The 19,810-nt window shown below is 49.5% G+C and overlaps 1 protein-coding gene across 1 annotated transcript in view; it reads right to left on the bottom strand.

Moving 5' to 3' along the window:
• Positions 1-19,810, bottom strand: part of FSTL4 (follistatin like 4) — a 495,961-nt gene that overhangs the window by 114,617 nt on the left and 361,534 nt on the right. The window contains exon 7 of the mRNA XM_049872391.1: positions 16,481-16,604. Coding sequence (XP_049728348.1) covers positions 16,481-16,604 — 124 coding nt within the window. The remainder of the gene's footprint in view (positions 1-16,480; positions 16,605-19,810) is intronic.

Below are 19,810 nucleotides of genomic sequence, written 5' to 3'. Positions count from 1 at the left end.
TCTGGGCATGAGTAACCCAAAGTGGACAATCAGCCTCCGAAAAACGGTGAGCTGACTCTGGGGACCAGGCACACTGCTTAGCCCACGCCTTCATTGTTAATTTAGGGAACACAAAGAAAACATCCAAAGTGGAAGCCCACTGGCATGCCTTTCAATTTAGGTGTAGCTCCTTTCTGCAGAAGTGCCACCCCCTCCAAGGCTGCTCCATACACACTTCAGAGGTCTCCCATCACCTCCCTGCATGTCTGGAAGAGGAGGCATGTCACAGCCTTGGATGGAAACAAGGTGGGGCTGAGGAGGGTGAGAACCCCTCATAATGAACAATATGTTTAACTGCAGGACACACTTATTTAATAAATCTTCATTTAAATTTAGGTGAAGACACTGGGTTATCTCAGGTACAACCTCTACTGCTACCTTTCAAAGCCTCCTCTTCCTCACAGCCAGCCTCTCTCCTGGTGAACATTCAAAGTTTTCTGTTTCTTCCTAAACCTGGAAGCCCTGAGCTACATCAGGAAGCTCTGTTCATCAACTGCCCACCACTTCACCAGACAGTAGTTTCGTATGTGCCCCAGACCCTCAGGCCTTGGAGAAGACAAGACTGCATCACTGCAGGCTGGTCACAATTCTGCAGAGTCAACCCTTACCTCTCACCTACTCATTCCCAGTGGGTTGTGGGTGTGGTCCCTGAGACATGCCCCACTGTCTCCCACAAGGAGGGAATCTGGGTGTTAAGTGCGTCCACTTGTGTACTCACCCAGTGACACCTCCCTGCGTCTGAGCTGGCTGTGCCCTGGGCCAACCTCGGGAACTTTCTTGATGTTGAATAATTTCACCTCTAGTTATTTTAGGAGACCTGGTGGCACAGCGGTTAAGAGCTCAGCTGCTAATCAAAAGGTCAGCAGTTTGAATCCACCAGCTGCTCCTTGGAAATCCTGTTGGGCAGTTCTACTCTGTCCTGTAGGGTTGCTGTAAATCGGAATCAATGTGACGGCAATGGGTTTTTTTTTTTTTTTAGTTCTTTTAGAGACCTCTAGTTCATTGATGAAAAACAAGGCTCTAGGAAATGCCAGAATACCAACTGAGATATTTCCACAAATGGAGGCAATGGTGGAAGTACTCACTCATCTATGCCAAGAAATTTGGAAGACAGGTACCTGGCCAACCAACTGGAAGAGATCCATATATGTGCCCATTCCAAAGAATGGTGATGCAACAGAATGCAGAAATTACCAAAAAATATCATTAATATCACATGCAAGTAAAATTTTGCTGAAGATAATTCAAAAATGGTTGCAGCAGTACGTGGACAGGGAACTGCCAGAAATTCAAGCTGGATTCAGAAGAGGACGTGGAACGAGGTATATTATTGCTGATGTCAAATGGATCTTGGCTGAAAGCAGAGACTACCAGAAAGATATTTACCTGTGTCTTATTGACCACATATATGCATTTGACCATGTAGATCATAACAAATTATGGATAACATTGTGAAGAATGGGAATTCCAGGAACACTTAATTGTGTTCATTTGAACCCTGTACATAGACCAAGATGCAGTTGTTCGAACAGAACAAGCGGGATACTGCATGGTTTAAAATCAGGAAAAGTGTGTGTCAGGGTTATAACCTTTCAGTATGCTTATTTAATCTGTATGCTGAGCAAACAATACAAGAAGCTGGACTCTGTGAAGAAGAACATGACATCAGGTTTGGAGGAAGACTCATTAACAGCCTGTGATATGCACATGACACAACTTTGCTTGCTGAAAGCTAAGAGGACGTAAAGCACTTATTGACGACGGTCAAAGATCACAGCCTTCGGTATGGATTACAACTCGACATAAAGAAAACAAAAATCCTCAGAACTGGATCAGTAAGCAACATCATGATAAATGGAGGAAGTATTGAAATTGTCAAGGATTTTGTTTTACTTGGATCCACAATCAACATCCATGGAAGCAGCAGTCAAGAAATCAAACAACGTATTGCAATTAGCAAATCTGCTGCAAAAGACGTCTTTAATGTGTTAAAAAGCAAAGATGTCACTTTGAGGACTAAGGTATGCTTGACCTAAGCCATGATATTTTTAATTGCCTCATATGCATGTGATACCTGGACAATAAATAAGGAAGACCAAAGAAGAATTGATGCATTTGAATAATGGTGTTGGTGAAGAATATTGAATATACCACGGACTGCCAGAAGAATGAACAAATCTGTCTTGGAAGAAGTACAGCCAGAATGCTCCTTAGAAGCGAGGATGGTAAGACTTTGTCTCACATACTTTGGACATGTTATCAGGAGGGACCAGTCCCTGGAGAAGGACATCATACTTGGTAAGGTAGAGGGTCAGCAAAAAAGAGGAAGAACCTCAGCGAGATGGAGTGACACAGTGGCGGCAACAATGGGCTCAAACATAGCAACAATTATGAGGATGGTGCAGGGCCAAAGAGTGTTTCGTTCTGTTGTACATGGGGTTGCCATGAGTAGGAACCAACTTGACAGCACCTAACAACAAGAATTATTTTAGAGGAGTCGCTGGGTGGCACAAATGTAAGTGCTCATACTAGCCAGAAGGTTTGAACCCACCAAGCGGCACCTTGGACGATGGTCCTGGGATCTGCTGCTGAAAGGTCACAGCCTTGAAAACCCTGTGGGGCAGTTCATTTCTGCGCATGTGAGGTTGCTATGCCAGAGGCGTATCTAATGTACGAAAGGCATGGCATGTGCCAGAGCACCACTTGAAGCAGGGGCACCACTGAGCAGAGGGCGGCACTTGCCCTTGGGCAAAAGTCCAAGGCCGTCCCAGACAAGGCGTGGAATGACATTCCAAGGCACCACAAACATGAAAGGCACCTGACTGAGGCAGCCAGACAAGGGTGGAGGGGGAGGTGCTTCTCCTGATGCGTCACCACCATCAACATCTACTCATCTTGAAACTGAAGTGGGGGGGCATAACTAAGAGACTGCCCCAGGGCGCTTATTACCATTGGAAAGGCCCTGTACCATTGAAAATTCAACCCTTGCCACAGGCACCATTTTCCACAGATACACCTCTGCTTTGGTATCAGCTCAATGGCAGCTAACTACAACATTTCTTTTAGGCCCAGCTTCTGGCCTGCCTCATTCGTTTGGTCTGAGGCTAGCCATGGGTCACCTCCACTAGTTCTTAAATGCCTCATTGTGGCCTATGCTGTGCAAAGGCTGCCCCACACATGCCCAGGCCCGATGCAGCTGCTGCCTGGATAGTCCTCAGCCTGAGCTTGGTGCCAGCCCCTCTGGCAGCTGTCAGCTTCGCCAAGGTGTCAGCAGATTACCCCAAGGGACAGGCACGTCTGAACATACATGAAAGGCAGGGATGTGACTTCCCCTGACTTTGAACCTGTTGTCAAGCCCCATCATGTCTGCAAACACCATTGTACAGAGGTGGGCTTTGAAGATTGTGACCAACGAGAAGGCTGAACGTGGCTAACAAGAGGAGCCTCTGGCAGTGTATTTTCTGTGGGAACTGAGAAGGGACTGATTTGATGGGGTTTGTGTTTGAGCAGAGAGCATTCCTCTGCAGGGAACCTGGCCACTCAGGGAACTTGGGGGCATGTGTCCTGAAAGACAGGCCTGCTCCTTGGGGCCCTGCCTTTTCCTGTGCAGCTGAAGACCACCTGTCCCAAAGGATTCTTTTCATGGGGTGGTCTGAAAGGGGCCTGTGTAACATGTGTCTGAAAGCACCTGTGGAACACAGACACTGGGATCCCGAAAGAGGAAGTTGGTGGGGGGTCCTGCCCCCTGCAGCAGCCTGTGGGTGAACAGGTTCAAAAAGGGCTTTGGCTCACTGAGCCCACCCTCTGTCCCACCCCGAGTCACAGATCACGGAGTCTTTCTGGATCCGATCCTCTGCGGGAAGAAATGGAGATTCCAGAGAATTCTGGTAGAGCAGAAGGGTAGCCAGGGTCCTGTCTAAGAACCAAGTCTGGAGTTGGGCAGATTCAGTTTGGAATCTGGGCTCTGGACCAGCAGTTGTGGGCCTCATACAGGCCCCCACCCTCCTTGGCCCTCGGTTTCCTTATCTTCACAATGTGTGGGTCAGACGTGGTGCTGCTCGGTAGCAGCCAGCCCTGGAGAGCCATCAGGAACTTGCTAACGGGCGCTTGGTCTGAAGAGGCTTGAGAGTGTTTGGAAAGAGGACAAGAAAGCCTAGGGACGCCACTCAGATAGTGATCGTGGAGGGGCTTGGAACTGCCTGCACCTGTACCCTACCCCTCCTGCCACCTGCAGAGACAGGGAGAGAGTCCTCTGGGCACTACTTCCATCCTCACCTGGATGCGATTTGCAATTCTGACAAGTGTACAAACAGTTATTCTCCCTGGAGCACCTGTCTGAAGACAAAATGCCTGTGCCATCTGGCAAGAAATAGTTCTCCTGGGCTCAGCTCGCAGGCTACCCAGAGCACTTGCGCACCCACTCCCTTGCACGCCCACTCCCACCCGCCTCCCTGGGCAGATTCAGGTACAAGTGGGCAGGATGCTGAGTGGGTTTCCTGATGTGTTATGATTCTGACCGAAGCCTGAAATGGAAAACTACTACCAAGTGTCCAATGATCTAAAGAGCAACACTAGGCTACTTAATGCTGGTGGGTGGTCCTCAACCTTCATTCTTTTCTGCCCACAGATATGAGAGGGCTCTGAGTTCACTGTAGAGTTGGGGCAGAGGAGGAGAATAAACTTTCCTGCTTGTACCCACTGAGTACAGCCCATGGTTCGACAAGCTAATTATGAGCATTTGCCTGTCCCAGTCCTAACCTGGATCCCGTAGGTCCAAAGGTGACATCATCCTTTATAAGTACAGGCAGGACCCTGAGGCTCTCAGAGACCCAGTGAATCCTGTGTGAGATAAAACGGGAGCCCAGGGCACAAAGTGTACGGCTAGTGGCCAGTGGTAGGCTTGCTTCCCACTACATACAATCAGAACACGGGATCTCCCATCCATGGGCCATGTTGCCCGTCAGCCTCCCTCTTCCTGTTTATCCTGTTTATCCATAACACAAATAGCCAGAAAAGCCAACTTCCACCTTCCTCCGGGGCTCAGACTGACTACTATGATCCTCCAAGCCCCTAGGCCTTTCAGAAAGAAAATCAGAAGAGATTTGGGTCCACACACTTTACTGCAAGGTGCAAAGGTGCATTCGAATCCCAGTCTACCTCTTGGCCCTGGGCCTGGGAGCGTCTGGGAGGCATTTGGTAAGGACTTGTCACATCCTGACTGTTAAAGAGGGACCTAGGAGGTGACTTTATATTGTCCAGGGGAAAGTCAGCTTTGGGGAAAAATTGAGTCCCACCAGGACAGCAGTGAGTGAAATGGAGCATGGGTGGGAACTGTAAAGGTCGAGGGTTGACTACAGATTACATGGCCCCTCTCTGCCAACCCTGCTAACCAAAAGGTCAGCAGTTCAAATCCACCAGCTGCTCCTTGGAAACCTTATGGGGAAGTTCTACTTTGTCCTATAGAGTTGCTATGAGTTGGAATCAACTCAACGACAATGGGTTTGGTTTGGCTTGGTTCTCTGCCAACCCAAGGAGCCCTGGTGGCATAGTGGTTAAAGTGAAAGACTGCTAACTGCAAGGTCTATGGTTTGAAACTGCCAGCAGCTCTGCAGGAAAAAGATGTAGCAGTTTGCTTGGAAACCCTATGGAGTTGGAATTGACTCAATGGCAGTAGGTTTGGTTTGATTTTGGTTTTCTCTACCAACCCAGTGGTTCAGCTAACTAGAACAGCCTGTGGAACCATGGGGGGTACTAACCTGGGCTAGTGCCATGCACGGGTAAATAAGACGACCTCCCCATCACAGATAACCTTCTGACTGTCTGTTCTTCATTTTCTCCAGCAACCGCTGCAGCCATTCCAAACGTTTTTCTCGTTACTACCGGGGTGGGGGGGGCGGGGTGGGGGGGAGGACATAAAACACAACCATCCATCATGGTCTTTAATCCTTTCAACAAATGTTTATGAAGTACCTACTTTGGACATGTCATCAGGATCACTAGAAAAAGATCTCATGTTTTGTAAAGCAGAAAGTCAGTGAAAATGAGGGAAACCCTCAATGAGATGAATCCACACAATATCTACAACGCACATAAGGTGGCCAGGAGCCGGGGCTGTCTGGATAGCAACTAACAATGGCAACGTGCCAGGCTAAATATTCACTCCATGGAAAGCTCTAAGCTTCTCTCTCTTCCTCTGTTGGCCTGTCCTCCAGCTGGAACAAATGTCTCATGCAGTAACAACCTTGCCTGCCCTTAGAGGCAGCCCATGCTTTTCCTTGGCCCTTTCTTGCCTCCTGGGTCTGATACTGTCTCGTCCCTTCTGCTGCTATCTTTGTTCATGCACTCTTGTTTCCATGGCCTCTGCCTCTATTTTAGCCTCTCTACCATCTTCCCGGAAACCCTGGTGTTGTAGTGGTTAAGTGCTATGGCTGCTAACCAAAAGGTTGGCAGTTCGAATCTGCCAGGCGCTCCTTGGAAACTCTATGGGGCAGTTCTACTCTATCCGATAGGGTTGCTGTGAGTTGGAATTGACTCAAAGGCAATGGGTTTGGTTTGGGTTTACCATCTTCCCTTCCTTCAGCCCAGAGGGAAGGCCTGGGAAGGAGTTGGGCTCTGGGCCAGGGGTAAGCACCCTCAGCCTTTGGGGCTGGAAAGTTGCTCAGTATGGGCCACTATAAGGTAAGAATCAGTGATCCAGCAGGTGTTGCTGATGCAGAGGAAGCCTAAGAAGGTGGGTAACCAGCCAGTGGTCTTGGGGTCTCCAACTCACCCCTCATCTGCTGCCTGAGTGCCTGCTTCTCCCTGGCTTTCCCTGAGAGGAGCATCAGCTTGGGCGTGCGCTGCCCTTCTCTTCTCTCCCAGGAGAGGATGCCTCTCTCTGCTGTCCAGGCCCTGTCTGTCCCCAGGGCCCAGCTCTCTAGCCACCTCCTGCCAGTGACTGCTCTGCTGCTGGGGCTTCTGAGTACCCACATGCTGCCCACCCAGTTAGTTTCCAGATCCCATTTGAGTGGAGTCCCTCTTTAATTCCCCTGCTCCCTAACCTCAGGACACACCTCGTTCCTTGTGTGTGGCCCTCGAGTTGGGCCTTGCGTGTTAGGGAGGGATCCTGTCACAGAGCCTGAAAAAAGGTAGCTGGAGGGGAAGGAAAATCAACAAGATTGAGCTGTGCTCCAAGCATCCTTTCTAGGCTGATTCTGCCTTAGGAGAAGGGGGTGGTTAGCTCTCAGAAACATGCAGAGGTGGGCCTTCTCCACACTTCAGAACACCTGGCCATTTCCATGCCACGCACTTTGCGGCCATACCTGCACTGAGATGAGGGCACTGTTGGCAGGCTGCAGTGGGGTGCAGCACTGTGTCCTGAGCTTGTTTTCTGGGTTCCTGCCTAGAGCCAGCCTCTGCTGGCTGTGTCAGAATCCCCTTTGAGTTTTGGGCTTCTGATGGCCAGGCCATTCACCCCAAGCCTTCCCAACATGCCAATCCAAGAGAATAGGCTTGGAAATTGGTACCGTGACCTTCAGTGCTTAATTGCATGTTGAAGTCCTTTGGAATTCTCACAAAAGCTTTGCAAAAACACTGAGATTTACGAGTACAATACGGTGTTATCCTAGTAAAAAGCTGACATTCAAATTGTTCTCATTTTAGATCTTCGTAATGGAAGCCTTTGTTTCCTCTTCAGCTATTCCTGGGTGTTTCTGAGTATTTACTAACATTCAGAGAGCTCCTTGTTCTGGGCAAAATGTCAAGTTTCTCTGTGGTGCGCCTGGGGCTGGGCTATGGGACACAGTGAGCATCAGACCCAGGCCCTGCTCTCAGCCCTGCCGGGAATTCTTACCCTGGGAACAGTGATGAACAGGTATCCAACCACACCACCCTGTCTCTCCCTCTTAGAGGAGGGTTCTAAAAAATCACCAAAGCATCATATTTTAACGAGTTTTCTTTGCAATTTGTGTATAATAGATTTTCAATAATGACCTGTAATTAGTTCATTTTCTGCTATTCAGTTGCTCTACACTGAGGCCATTGACAGCTTCCAGCTAGGATTTTGTAAAATGGAAAGTGCTTGAAGACTCAGCTCCAGGCAATGGCTAGAAAGTGCTGGGTCCCACAATGCAGCTGTAAGGAGCAGACCATTGGAGATGGAAAAGAGGTTGTCTAGGTCTGCAACTTCTACGTGTGAGTAGACAAGGAGAAGAAACCAGTGGAGGGCAACAGGGCAGCAAAGTGTCAGCTCTGGTTCAGGTATCAACCCCTCCACAGTGTGATGAGGGGCAGAGGTTGCTCCAGGCCAGAGCCTGTTACCTGCATGGTAGGGGGTGGGGGGTAGGGGGGGAGAGGCCCATTCTCCTATCCCTGCTGCTCATGCTCCATGGTGGGAGGGGGGCAAGAAGAGGCCCATAATCCTATCCCTGCTCTCCATGCTCCATGGGAGTGGGGGGAGGCACTCATTGAATACCCACCCCAGGGGCTGCGAATGGCCTTGCTAACACAGCTGGGGCAGTTGGGTGTGTGCGCATGCCCTCAGTTGTATTTGTCTTCATGTAGCAAGGGAGAACCTGGAAGGAGAGGGTTCCAACCCTGGAACATCAGTTCTGGGAGACCTTAGACACAGCCCTGCTCATTTTTCATCCCAACAATCTTCACTGGACAACTCACTGCTCCAGTGGTGAGAGGGGCCTCCAAGGCCCAGTCCAGCTCTCCAGCTGATGCTCAGGCCCCTCTCCAGAGACTTGCCTGGGCTGAAGCCCCAGAAGTGATGGGGCTCACCACTCCCAAGGCAACTCCAGCAAGGCAGGGTGGCTGCTGCAGAGTCTTCCCTCAAATGTATGATACATCTGCCTTCTCCTAGCCCCCGCCTTGTGGCCTGATTCTGCCTTCTGAGGCGCCACCATCCAGATGCTTCCTCCCATGTGACTCACTCATCCCAAGCCTTTTGCCCCCCTCAGGACCACACACTTTCCCATCTGTCTGTCTGGGACACCTTCCTTTTCCCTCTTTCCCTGTTTATCTCCAACTCGGTCTACAGGTCTTAAGGCCAAATGTCCCTCCCTGACATTCCCGTAGAGAGTAGGTCCTCTCTGCCAGTCCTATACCCAGTTATTCATTCTCAGCCCCTGCTTTGTTAATTGGTTGTCTGTCTCCCACCTTCCTCTCTGTTCAATCACCAGCTCCGTGGGGGCAAGGCCTGGTATGGTCTTGCTTACAGCTGTACCCCTGCCTCGTGCTTGCCATAGAGAAGGCTCTGTTAGTGGTTGCTGACCAAATGCCAACACACCTCCCTGGTTTTCCTCCCTTCCAGGCTTCTCTAGCTCAGTACCTGGACCTTTTCTCATGCAAGGCCTCTCTTCCCAGCTCAGACTTCTCTCAGATGTTCCGGAGGGCCGGCCTGCCCCTAGACTGGACACTCCAAGTGTGGTTTGAGCCAGAGAGGAGTCTGGGTCTTCACCTCCCTGCCCAGATTCTCTCCTTCCTCTAATAGAGCCTTGGCCCACACTAGCTTTAGGGCAGACATACTCAGTCTTTGTACATTGGTCGAATAACAGTGGTGCTTCAGGCACGGGCTCCTGGGCAAGTGGTCACTTCTCACATTTCTGGCATTGACCTGAGTCAGGGAGCTTGGGCCTCTGTGTTCTATGGCTTTGCAGGCCTGCCCTGCCCGTCCGCAAGGGCCCAGTTTGGAGGGTCCTAGAGCCAACAGGGTCTACTGTTTTCAGCTGGGCGCACTGTGGCCGCAGGCTCCCAGACCATAGGCTGTGATTTCCTCTGTGTGTGGGTGTCTGGCTTTGCCTTTGTAACATGGAAAGGAGGTGGCCCTGGGGCCCCGCTGGTCGTGCTGGTGTGTTTCAGGTTCCGAGGAGCTGAGCTCAGAGGACACACAAACCCACATTCTAAGCCAATGAATTATTTCCCAAGGTGCATGGATTTGCACAGAGACAGCAAAGCTGAATTCCTGGTGGAAGCCATGGGCTATGCCTGGACCACCCACAGCCAGGGTCTTCGGCTCCACGGGGGCTGAGGAGCAGCACTGAGCAGCAGCCTTATCGCCACACACACTTGTCAGATGGAGGTAATTAAGCAGCCGGGCAGGCAGGCGGCTTAGAAGAACACTTATCCTGAGGAGGGCTGAACGGCCAATTAGTGGCCCTGGGAGCCTGAAGTTGCTTTATGGAATAAGAAGCTTTTGTCTTCATTAAGGCATCATTAGGCCCTCGTGGGCAGCAGGGGTCACCCCATGCCCTAGTCCTTCATTTATCCAGTGAATTGGGGACATCCAGGCTGCTGGGGCAGCCAGATGGATGCCTTTGCTAGCCTGGGCTGGCCTGGCTGATGCTCTCCTACCAGGGGGTCCAGCTGTGGGGTTCCGACAAGGCACTTCCTCTGCTCCCTCTCCCCCGAGACCCTCTGGTGACATGCAAAGACCCTCTGGGACTCTTGATTATAGTCCTGTAATATTTGGACTCCTCTGCTTGCCAAGCGTATTTCTCCATATACTTCATTCCTTCACTGAACACAAACATTTTACCAAGGGGACCCTGGTGCCAGACCCCAACTAGGCATAAGCACATGGTGAGGAAAACAGCCTTTGCCTCACGGAGCCTATGGGCTAACAATCTTCATCATCCCCATCCCTATCTCCATCACCATCATTAGCCTGCTTAATGTTCACTTAGCACTTACCATACGCAAGGCATCATGCTAGTCACTTTACATATATTATCTCATTTAATCCTCAAATAACCCTTGTGCCCAGGTAAATATTAGCCCAAGAGACAGAAAGAGCCACATAAACCAGAGACTACATCAGCCTGAGACTAGAAGAACTAGATGGTGCCTGGCTACAGCCGATGTCTGCTCTGACAGGGAACACAACAGAGAGTACCTAATGGAGCAGGAGAACAGTGGGATGCAGACCTCCAATTCTAGTAAAAAGACTAGGTTTAATGGTCTGACTGAGAAGAGAGTGACCCCAGAGGTCATGGTCCCCAGACCTTCTGTTAGCCCAAGACTGGAACCATTCCCAAAGCCAACTCTTCAGATGGGGATTAGACTGCACTATAAGATAGCATATGATACTGGTGAGGAGTGAGCTTCTTGGCTCAAGTAGACACATGAGACTATGTGGGCACCTCCTGTCTGGAGGCAAGATGAGAAGGCAGAGGGGATTAGAAGCTGGCTGAATGGATACGGGGACTATAGTGTGGACAGCAGGAGTATGTTGTCTCATTAGGGGGAAAGCAGCTAAGAATACATAGCATGGTGTATATAAGTTTTTGTATGAGAGACCGACTTGATTTGTAAACTTCCACTTAAAGCACACACACACGCACACACACAAAAACGCTTGTGCCCATTTCATAGATGGGCAACTTGAAGCCCAGCTTAACCTCTGGTTAAAGAATTGCCCAAGGTCATACAGCTAGTACATGGCAGAGTGAGGATTTGAACTCAGGTCTTGGACTCAGGAGCTCAGGCTCTTAACCATTAGGCCACGGCCTTGTTGCTATGTAGAGGTAAACCCAGGGTCTGTGGGCACACAGAAGGAGGTGTGTGGGGCTCCATGGAGGGAAGGGAAATTGAGGAAGACTTCCTGCAGGAGGAGGCACTTGAGCTGGGGATTGAAGTCTAGGGAAATCCACTGCAGGGACAGTGAGATTCTTCTCACTAGAAAATGCTGATGAATTGCAAAATGTATTCGATGCTTGAGAAGGTTTCTGAGTCGGACACACTAGGTTCAATCCTGGTTCTGCTACTTTTTGGTTGCATAACCTTGGGTTAACTACTTAATGTCTCTGAGTTGGTTTCTTCATCTGTAAAATGGGGATATAATACACGGTGCTGACACATGATAAATGTTTATTATTATTATGCTACTTGAGTTTTAACAGCCCAATACTAACTAAATATTGACAAGCAAAATCGTTTAGGTGGCATACAGTCCTTCCCTTTCAATTCCTCAGGCATGACCTCTGAACCCAGTCCACTGGGCCCTGGCTTTGGGGACATGCAGCAAACTCACATGGTAGTCTCCTTGAAGTGCCTCTCCCTATGCTTGGGGACAAAGGGGAGTAAAAAAATTTTTTTGGCCAGTTGATTTGCAAGTCCTGCATGAGGCAACCAGTTTCTCCCCTTGGAGTTCAGGGGGTTGTCAGCACCAATGGTGTTGAACTTCAGACAAAACCAAACAGCCCACAGCTATCTCTTGCTCTCCAAATGCAAGAACCAAATAGATTCAGATAAATTTTTGGATAAATCCCATGCCATCTGAAATCTTGCTGTGCACTCTCCAAAACGCAGGAACCAAATCGAGGAGGATAAAGCAGTATCTTCGCCATCTCAACGCCCTGTCTGAATTCACCCAGATGGACAAGGAGCCACCTAGACATGGGTAGTGAGGGAGGTTTGCATTGTGTTTTAACCTCACGTTCGTGGCTGGAGGGGTGTGCGAGAATGGATGAGCTAGCACGTGTGGAGAGCCTGGCCTGGTGTCTGGAATATGCCGGGTATTATTCATTCCAGAGGATAATGAAGGGGACAGTGAAGCTGCATCATCCTTGCCTTTTGCGGCAATGATAGCAGAAAAACAGCTGTGTATTCACCAGGTGATCTTTCACCCGTTTCACCGAGTTGCCCTGGATACAGAGCTACCGCACTAATCAGATGAGAACACTGCTTTATTTTCTGTTTGCCTGGAGTGTACAAGTGCCAGAGGGAAAGGAAGGGTTTGGACTCCAACCTGTCAGCGCCCCCCACCCTGCGGCCCTTCCAGTGCAGACGCTCCTCCTTGATACCCAAACGATAACAGATGAAGCCCTTTATCCAGCACTGCCAGCGGCCTAAATCCTTCCCTTGGATCCAACACCTTCGCCAGGGTTGCTCTCATAGGATTAATTAAAAGGACAAGTATTTTTCTAAAAAGCAGAAGAAACTTCTAATGAATTGAAAGCGAGAGAAAAAATCCTCATTTTAAGCAACATGCTTTTCCCACAATCCCAGGCTGAGCATTCAAAAAAGTGCAAAAAACCATGCATTATTGAGCAGCCTTTTAAAAGAGCAACTTTGAGAACAACCTGTGGCGATGAACAGACAGCTGCAGGCATCTTGCTTACCAGGGACCCTGGAGACTGGGCCTCCACCTCACAGCCAGGACTGCCGGCTCTGCTTCTTGTTGGGGGCCGGGGAGGGCGGGAGAGGGCACGTGCTGAAAGACACTGTGCCATTAGTCCCTAGATCAGCTTTTGGTTTGGGAAGCTGAAAGCACTTGGAATGTTTAGGTGACAAACGGAGGAAGAGAAGGAGGGCCCTCTCATATCTCACCCCCGTCACGGTAGGGAGACAGAGGATTGAGGCCTTAGCTCCATCTGACAGCCTGAGAGAGACTGAACCATCTCCTGTGGCTAACTAAGGGACCATCACCACTCAGGCCACCTGCCCTTGCCCCTTCCCCAGGGGGTCACCTATTCTGCAGAGCTGGGATGGAGGGGGCTTGGCCCATCATGGGCTACCTCCAGCCATGGGACTCCTGGCATTGCCCTCACCTGGCCAAAGACTATGGCAAACACTGGCCCAGTGAGGCCAGGCCGGCTGCATGGAAAGATGTAAATTGGGAGACCCCCCTTTCTGCAGGGAAAACACCACCAAACTCATTCTTTAATGGAGTGCTCCAGTCTGCTTCAGGAGGCTTCTGAGCTTGGAGTCACCCCACTGACCTGACCCTGGCTTGTACCAAAGGACTCTGGCAAAAACAGAGACTAGAAAATAAAGCCTTGAAGTCTCAACCTCTGCCAACCCATCAGCTCCAGTTTTTAAAATTAAATCCAAAATGTTCTTCCTGAAATATGTGAAATATTACTTCCTGGGTTTTAGTAAGGTTTCTTTAATGCCCATCGATTGCTGGATAATAAGTCGTACCTATATGTCTCATTTCAATTACCTATTTAAAATTCACTGAACCATAAATCTATTCCCCAAGCTATGGGAATTCAGTTGGGAGTTCCTATGACTTTGAAAAACCATTGATCCTAGCGTGCTCCGAGTGGCTGCGTGTCAAGCCTTTATAGCTGGGTTAACTCATTTTGTGGCTTCCTTAATGGCTGCGAGTTTACATTTTATTGCGTATTTTTATTGTTTGGGTTGGGCTACGACGAATGGTTTGGCTGCCTGGTTCAAAACAAGTCCAAGGCGACAGCAGAATCTAATTTGCTTAAGAATGGTCATTATAAAGCTTTTCAAAAAATAACCAGGAATGAAGGAAGCACACACCACATTGCCATGTGTGGGACACATGGCTGGAGGTGAAGTGGTGACATCCCTCTTTTTCCATGGAGCTGGTGGTTATAATGACCTTCATTAGGGAAGCTACTGGGGCTTTGTCCTTCATCATGGGCAACAGCGATGCTGCCGTTTCCTTGAGAGTAAAGCCAATAGCTTTCTGTGTGACCCCTGACAGAATTCCAGGAATTGGGCTCATAGGACAGTGGCTGCTGCGGTGGCCCTGGTAGGTACCAGAATGTTGTCTACACAGTGACATTCTCTGCATAACGATGCCATCCTGGACACATGAGTAGTGATGCCTGGGATGTCCCCTGAATCCCAGCCTTGGTCTGGCTCTTAAAATGCACTGGCGTTTTCCTTCATAACTCCTTTTTGCAGGGGGGCCTGAGGCCAAGAAGCATCCTGGGAACATCTTAGAACTGTCCGTGGGAAACACGCTGCTTCTTTCCTGACTTAGCTCTCCCTTAATCTGTCCTTGCTGTTCTACTCTTTTCTTTTTCATGTCCTTTGGGATTAGAGTCATCAAGGGGTGTCCATTTGGGGAAGGTGGATGCAGAGGATATTGCAGGAAGAGGGAGGTGAGGACAGGAGGGAGGGTCTTGTCCAGTGGTGTGCTAGTCAATGATTAACAACTGGCTCTCTGGAAGCAAAAGTTCCTCTGCTCTGGTAGCATTTATATGGTGCGAATTCCTGTGGTGTAATTAAAACACTCCCACGATGGCCAATTTTAAGATACCAGATGTTTGACAACCACCTCGTAAAGTTTCTGAAAATGTCACAATTGGCTCTCATGAGCCGTGTCTAGGGATCTGCCGATATGTCCACATATTCCAAAACTTAGAGATCTATTCCAGGGAGCAAGCTCCTTGATTCACAAAGCAAACACCTCTCAGAGCAGACTAAACCTACCTGTCACTCATACCTTATTATGAACTGTTGTAAGCAGATATGAGTTTTAATGGTGGGCAGGAAGGAGGATGATGGGAAGCCATGCACAGTCACAGACCATCAAGCAAAGTCCTGTAATTTGGATGTTGGTCCTTGGCAATAGGACTCTATTTTGGAGTGGACTGGAAAGGCACCCCTGTCTCAAGCTCACAGACACTTCCCACAGTGAACAGTCATGCTGGTCTCTCTCCTCTTGTGTCGTACAAGTACCTCTTCTATTTGCCATAAGGGCCCTTCTTGCCAATGAATCACGAGGACTCCTTCTCAGGCTTTATGAATGTTTGGAGTAACAACAGCTCAAAGAAATGTCAACATGAAACAGGAATACCTTTCTGGAAAACAGAAGAGGTTTGGGGCTGGGGAGGAGGATGCCAGATCTATGGCTCAGAGCACTCAGTGCCCCCTGGGTGTCTTACACCTACCTCTCAAAGTCCAGGGCTTGTAGGTTATGTCTGAGGGTATGCCATGTGGGCACACATATATCACCTGCTTTGGCCAGAGCCTGAATGCTGTTACCAACAAAAAGGGGCTTCATTTCCCTGTGGCCAAGAATGTCCTCTCCAGTCCCAAGTTTGGGCACAGCACTGCCCTTTCCTCTCCTTACTGCTAAGCTCTGTCTGGAGTTATCTGTCATCTCTGGGAACCCTTGTCCCAGCTCTGCCTATGGGTAACAGGGGGTAATCTCTTGGGAGATCACCTCAAGGAAAAGACATACGTCATTAAGTCAGCCTGTCTACTCTTGTATGCACCAGGGACCCTAGAGAGGGCTACCCAGTGTACCTCCTCTGCTTTCTGCTTTTCTGTTCTTCTCCAGGGATCCTCCCACCTCTTTTCAACTTGCCCCTGCCCAGCTAAGTCTTTGGGGCCCTTCTGCAGGATTTGCCCCCAGTTGGGGTCTCCCGATGGCTCTAAAATCTGCTCCCCTCCATGTGCAGTCATAATCCATAGGGTGTCCAGCAGTACCCTCACAGCCACGCTTAAGTCAGAGTCCTGGATTACTTCAACAACAACGAGAAAAGCCTTTCTCAAAAAGGGAAAAGGGTAAGCACTCCCTTTCCGCCACATAGTCTCCTTTTTTCTTTTCTTCAGGACCAGGCTTGTTGCAAAACAAATTCAACAGCTTTGACCCGTATAAGATACCAACTTCGAGACAATCAAGGGCACCATTTTGGTGCAGAAACAAGCCCCTTTGCCCCCTGGGACCCCTGGCTGGGTCCTGACTTACGGAAGGCCGTGTAGAACTCGCGGGGGGTCAGGGATCCATCACTGTTGTAGTCGTCAAAGTGGAGGAGGTCACCCAGTGAGCACCCCAGGAAGTCCTCATTCAGGTCCTGCTCCTTCATCACATGCTATGGGGCGAGGAGGGGAAACAAGGCCAGAGCCCGAAGTGAGTTCAGTATTGTGGACACTGCTGGAAAACAGTGCTAAGCAGGGCTGTGATCATGGGCCTGAGGGAGGGGCCGGGACTCCAGGAAGAACACCCTGAGCTCTTTGGTTTTGACTTGTCCAGTCCATCATTTTATAGGTGAGCAAACAGGCTCAAAGGGGGAAAGGGACTTTCGCAAGGTCACACAGTAGTTGGGGCAGAGTCTGAACCAGAGCTCAGGTCTGTCCTCTAATATCTGAGCAGACAGAATCCAGACAGTCTGAGCTAGGAGGAATCCTGAGGCCACTTGGTCTACCCCTTTGTGATATATAGATGGGCAAACAGAGAAGAAAAGATGGCACAAATGGAGTCAACAGTGGCTGAAGTCAGAGTGGGGAACTGAGGCTGCTTGGTTCCCAGCTGCTGTAGTGCAGGAAGGTTACTGTCCCCCCCACCCCCACGCCAATACCATGCCCCTATGCCTGGCAGTACCCCAGCTCCTACCAACCTCAGGAAGGTACCTCCTAGCCACAGCACACCCCTGAGAGGAGCAGTTGTCTTTCTACAGACCTAGGCCTGAGCCCCACCTCTCTGCCTACCCCGTCGTTCCAGGGACACAAATGGGGTTCTGTGTAGGGGGCTGTAGGCGGGTCCTTGGTGATTCTGGTAGGGGGCTGTGGGTGGGCCTTGTGAACTTCTCTGATTGTGCCCTGGGCTACAGGACACAGAGGGCTGCCCATCATGACAAGCCCCATGCCCAAAGATGTCTACAGGGAGAAATTCTAGTTACCCCCACTTGGCCGAAGCTGGTATGTCTGGAATTAGAGCTCTTGCAAGGAACATGCTCAGAAGGGGATCTCAGAAGAAAGGAAATTATTTTATTTTTCAGGGGTGGGGGGATAGAGGCATTTCCTCTTTATGTAACATTCTCAGCATGGCCTGGTTTATTAAAGGCAATTTAATGTGATAATGTTAAAAAAATGACCCTTCATCCAGCAAGTTAGAGTGTTCAATAAAGGGAGATCAACCGAAACGCCCCAGATCAATCTTCTGACAACGGAAATTTCCCCTTGTCTATTTCTGCATTGGAAATTGATTAACTTTTCAGAGGACTGACGAGTTTTTCCTGGTTCCTGTGATTCAGTGTCAAGGAAAGGCCCATTTTAGCTGTACTCTTCTCGGTAGATTTATGAAATGGACTTTAAATACATTAAATTTTAAAGAGGAAATCATAGTCCAATTACCACGCTTGTTAATGGCTTCAGGTGCCTTGGGGCACACCTCTGCCAGGTTAGAGCAATGTGCATTGAGGATTCTGTTTACCTGGCAGATACCTGGGAACCCCGTGGGTGCTTGGGTGCCAAGAGCCCACAGATGCCTCTGTCTGGGGTAAGCCAAAAGCTGCCTGCCCTCGGTGCACTCTGCCACAGCTTGTGTCGCTGTTAAGTGCTGTCCAGTGGGTTCTGACACACAGAGATCCTGTGTACAACAGAATGAACACTGCCTGGTCCTGCACCATCCTCACAGCTGCAGCCTATAGCATGCAGAATTGGCAGGTGGTTCTTCCTGCTGGCAACTGTAACCCACAGGACCTGAGTTATTCTGGGAAAATGCTTTTCTCAGAACATTTAGATCATCTGTGCGTCCCCGTCCCTGTCTCTTGGGGGCTGAGTGCTGATGGAAGGGTGACATGCTGGCAGGATGGTATGCTGGGGTTGCAGATGGCAGGTCTCCTGAGACACAGGCCCTGGGTGGATTGTATGTGCTGCCCAAACATAGGTGAGCAGCGTGGGGCCTGCGTGTGCCTTGGGGTCTGTGATTCCCAGCATGCTCCTAGAAGCAGGCTCTGGCCCAGTGGTGCCGCAGGAGTGGAGGGCTCTGAGACAGGAAGCCTGCCTTCCAAAGCCTCTGGGCAGATTCTCCTTACTCGGGTTTTGTGGGTTCCACCATTTCCTCAGCAGTGAACACAACTTGTGCAAGTGGCTCGATCTCTTAGTACCTCAGTTTCCTCATGTGAAAATATAAAATGAGGCTAATGACATTACCTACCTAACAACAGAGGATGGTGGAAAGGCTTAAGGAGAGAATAATAATAAAGATGATGATGATGATAACAATAATACTTCCCACTCTCATTTACTGAGGAGTCCCTGGGTAGTGTGAACAGTTAATGGGCTTGACTGCTAACTGAAAGGTTGAAGGTTCAAGTCCACCCAAAGCACCTTGAAAGGAAGGTCTGGTGATCTACTTTCGGAAAAATCAGCCATCAGAAACCTTATAGCGCACAGTTCTACTCTGACATGCATGGGGTCCCCGTGAGTCGGAAGCGACTTGATGGCAACTGGTTAACGGGTTATCATTTACTGAGAACTTACCCTGTGCCAGACACATTCCTTCATGTGTCTTAGCTCATTAAACCCACACAAGGATCCTGTGAGGTTCACAGATAAGCAAATGGTGGCACAGTGAGGTGAGGCTGTGTCCCATGATCCACTAGCTAGTAAATGCTGGAGACAGGACTTGAACTTAGAGTCTGCATTCTTAGTCACTATACCACATAGCAAGGAACTATTCTGTGTTTATTATTGCAGTGGGTTGAATGGTGGTCCCCCAAAAGATATGTCCATGCTCCAATCCCTGGGAACTGTGAATATGGCCTTATTTGGAGAAAGGGTCTTTGCAGATATAATTAAGCTAAGGATCTCAAGACGAGATCATCCTGGATTATCCAGGTAGACCCTAAATCCAATGACAAGGAATGCCTGGAGTCTCAGGAGCTGAAAGAGGCAAGGAGGATTTCTCCTTCCAGGGCCTTTGGAGAGAGCGTGACTCTTGATTACAGACTACTGCCCTCCAGAACTGGCAGAGAAGACATTTCTGTTGTTTTAAGCCTCAAGTTTTATTACTGCAGCCTCAAGAAATAAATACAACTACATCATGAGTAAAAGGCCTGGCTTAGTGTCAGGCAAATGGTAGAGGCTCAATAAATGGTAGGGTTCTTCCCACCCCAATCATTCCTAATGACCAGGCCTTGGTAAGTCACTGTGCCATGTTGGGACTTCTTTAGAGTGGCATCAAAGATGGGGACTCATCCTTATCACTTATCCTCTGGGTGGACACTTTGTGGCCTCCAGGGAAGAGCTGCTTCTGCCTCCCTACTCTGCCAGTGGAGCCTGACCTAGTCCTCCC

The sequence above is a fragment of the Elephas maximus genome, chromosome 2 (assembly GCF_024166365.1).
Source record: "Elephas maximus indicus isolate mEleMax1 chromosome 2, mEleMax1 primary haplotype, whole genome shotgun sequence".
NCBI lineage: Eukaryota > Metazoa > Chordata > Mammalia > Proboscidea > Elephantidae > Elephas > Elephas maximus.
This window is presented reverse-complemented; position numbering and strand designations above follow the sequence as displayed.